At 37.5% G+C, this 2926-nt stretch overlaps 1 protein-coding gene across 1 annotated transcript; it reads left to right on the top strand.

Annotated features, from left to right (window-relative positions):
- The first annotated feature begins 479 nt into the window (after positions 1-479).
- Positions 480-2161, top strand: LOC149620799 (uncharacterized). Its single transcript, XM_089855813.1, has 3 exons — positions 480-823; positions 890-1537; positions 1602-2161. Exons 1-3 carry the CDS (start codon positions 688-690, stop codon positions 2159-2161), a joined length of 1344 nt encoding a protein of 447 aa, XP_089711939.1. The 5' UTR covers positions 480-687.
- The last annotated feature ends 765 nt before the right edge of the window (positions 2162-2926 follow it).

Genomic DNA, 2926 nt, shown 5'->3' with positions numbered 1-2926 from the left:
GGAAAAAACTTACAAAATTAATCCTTTTTCAAGGGCAGTAAAGTGTTGCAAAGGCTAACAGTTTGTTAAAGAATAAAATATATATTCCTCTCTCTCCCCAGAGAAACACTATTATAGTTGCTTTCCATTGATTTCATTTTTATCTTGAACATAAATATATAAATTAATTCGAAAATTTAATTAAAATAAATAATACCCGGGCCAACAGCATAATTAAACTCCACGTGTTCCAAGATCCGTTTCCTCTCTCCGCATTTTTCGTTCGTGACGCTGTGCGCATGACTTAAATAAGTTAACCAATCATATTCCAGCATTAAATTAAAAAAAAATATTTTAGTTACCGCCGCCGCCGCAGAGTGTCGCATGGCCTTTTTTTCCCCATAATGACGTAAAATACATAAATGCTGTGACGTCAGCAACAATCGGCCTCAACAGTGACTCTATGTATCTCTATGGCGGAGCTGAAGCGCTTCCCCTCTCCCCCTACCCGGGACAGCCAATAAGAGGTAGCCGGAACTAACGCTGACGTCATTTCCGTCTTTATTATTTTTTTTATTTATTTGTTTAAGAAAGTAGTTCATGGCTTTTTTTCAGTCATCTTATGATCGTCTGCTACGGCAGACGTGTTCCTTGCGCGTTTTATAATCCTAGGCTTAGCTTAGCAAGTTTAGAATTTTATTATTGAAAATGAATGGGATAATTGGGATTGACCCGATTGATGGAAATAACGAAGCTCACCGTTTAAAGGAGGCTGCCAATTCTGACGACTTTTTCAAAAACAATAATAAAAGAAAAAGGCTACTAGATTCTATGTGGAACAATGGTAGTTTGAATGAATTGTAGGAAGGTATGAATTCTCAATATGATGTATTTTATTCGAAACACGAAGATGCCGCTCGTGGGGGCTATACAATGTTCTTGCATTCCTGGAGTAAATGGATTTATGAACTAATTTATCGAGAAGGGGAGCCTGATCCTGTTCTACAATACGATATTGAATGTCAATCTGAACTGTTGAATGTTATCCACTGGATCGGTTGGAAGGTGGTTGACAAAAGAGCTAGAGGAAAGCGACTCAAAGATTTAGAAGAAAATGTAGAAAATAAGATTGACAAAGTATTCTCAACTAAACGACCGTATGATTTTGACATTAGCCTTGACCAAGTGAAAAAAGTTAAGCTACGCCATTTAAAGACTGATCGTCTTTACTCGATGAATAGAATTGTTGGTGAGGTCATGGGGGAAATCTGGAAGTTAAATAAAGGTTTCATTCAAACTGAAAAGAGACTAAAAGGAGGTAAAATGCGTTTGACGCCAAAACAACATCAAGAAGCCCTTTCATTATATGAAATTGCGCTATCAATTCGAAATTTTGAACAATTGAAAGAAGACATTCCAGCAGCCTTAAAGCAGATAAACAATGGTGGTTTGTTTATTGCAAATATGACCTTAATACCGTACGTCATGAAAATAATGAAAGCAGTCGTGGATTCATATAGGTTTTGGTCCAGGAGCCCCTTTCCAGGAAAAGCTATTAGTAAGTATTGGTTTTGGCTGTATCAAAAGATGATGTATTTGGTATTAAATTGTATTTCTTTCAGAGGAAACAGCGAACCGGATAAAAGACGATGAAGATTTTAAAATTCAGTTTCATTCCATAGTCAGGGACATACCAGAGGTTGAAGAGTGTGGATTCTCTAGTGAACAGCTTGAAAAATTTAGAGTGGTGTTTCAACGTAAGCTCGTCCACGCTAAAATAGCAGATCTAATCAGAGCGGCTACTTGCAAACGAAATGAAAAAAGAGGTAGGAGAGGAGTAGGTGGCCAAAATTTGCGCTGCATGCTCTATGGGATGGGGAGTAAGTCAAAAGTGCGGACAGTTATAACCAAGCCTAAGCCAAAGGTGAAGAAGACCCGAACAAATATCAAAAGGACAAAAACAACGAAATGTTCCACCAAAGATAAGAAATGCTCCGTCTCAAAGCCATTAAGAAAACAAGAAGAGTTGATGATTAGTTCAAAAATATTGAAAGACTCAGATTGCAGCACCGTTATGGTCAGCCCTTCCAAGCCATCAACATCCGGAACTACTAGGCAAAAACAGTCAAGATCGGGACGAAATATAAAACAAACGCAATTGAAAGATTATTTGTATAATTAGTATATGTTTGAGACCATCTAATCATTTAAAAAAACCTTTCATATGTGATAGAACTGATAATTAACGTGATAATTAATTTCCTCTTCTATTATAATAGAACGTGATAATTAAGTTCATCTTCTATTATAATAGAACGTGATAATTAAGTTCCTCTTCTATTATAATTCATTTTTCTTTTTAATTGAAACTTAAAGGCATGCTTAAGAAAAAACAACGTTACATTACCGTTTTCCGTTGAAATAAATTATTTTACTGGTAATCAATTTCAAAAATTTACTTATCTCGGCTTTTCGACCACAATTCCATTCCCCGAAAACATTTTATCATTACATTAAAACTTTTGGGAGAGTACGTTTATGGTTTTTCGTTTTAAAAGGTTCCTAAAGACGTTACATTCCCATTCGTGACCGGCATGCTTCGCAGTGGAACATTTTTACCTCTCCGTGTGACGTAGTCCAGGAGAGGTTCTGTAACGGCCGTGTCTGTCTGTGTGTGTGTGTGTGTGTCTGTCTGTGTGTCTGTCTGTCCGTTGTTACACCCACGTGACCGCGTTCGCAGTTTGCGTATCGGAGCAAACGTGTTCCCAATTTCCGGACCGCATTGACAGTTCACAGAAATTTGGAAAATTGTATTTCTCTCCTTTGGCTAGTCTATACTTGAGTTCTCACACCACCATGTTTGGTCTTCGTCCATCCCATAAGAACACCGGTCTGGTACTTTTCTGGCTTCCACCACCACCATCTTCTATTCTTTGTCAATCCCACA

The sequence above is a fragment of the Phalangium opilio genome, unplaced genomic scaffold (genome assembly GCF_054372755.1).
Source record: "Phalangium opilio isolate 3A_F unplaced genomic scaffold, DU_Popi_V2 ptg000209l_1, whole genome shotgun sequence".
Taxonomy (NCBI): Eukaryota; Metazoa; Arthropoda; class Arachnida; order Opiliones; family Phalangiidae; genus Phalangium; species Phalangium opilio.
This window is presented reverse-complemented; position numbering and strand designations above follow the sequence as displayed.

Bases quoted from the DNA above. Each gene is read 5' to 3' on its own strand.
- LOC149620799 (XM_089855813.1), top strand. From the start codon at position 688: ATGAATGGGATAATTGGGATTGACCCGATTGATGGAAATAACGAAGCT. The intron at 824-889 runs GTAGTTTGAATG...CGAAACACGAAG, and splicing joins AGATTCTATGTGGAACAATG to ATGCCGCTCGTGGGGGCTAT. The intron at 1,538-1,601 runs GTAAGTATTGGT...TATTTCTTTCAG, and splicing joins CTTTCCAGGAAAAGCTATTA to AGGAAACAGCGAACCGGATA.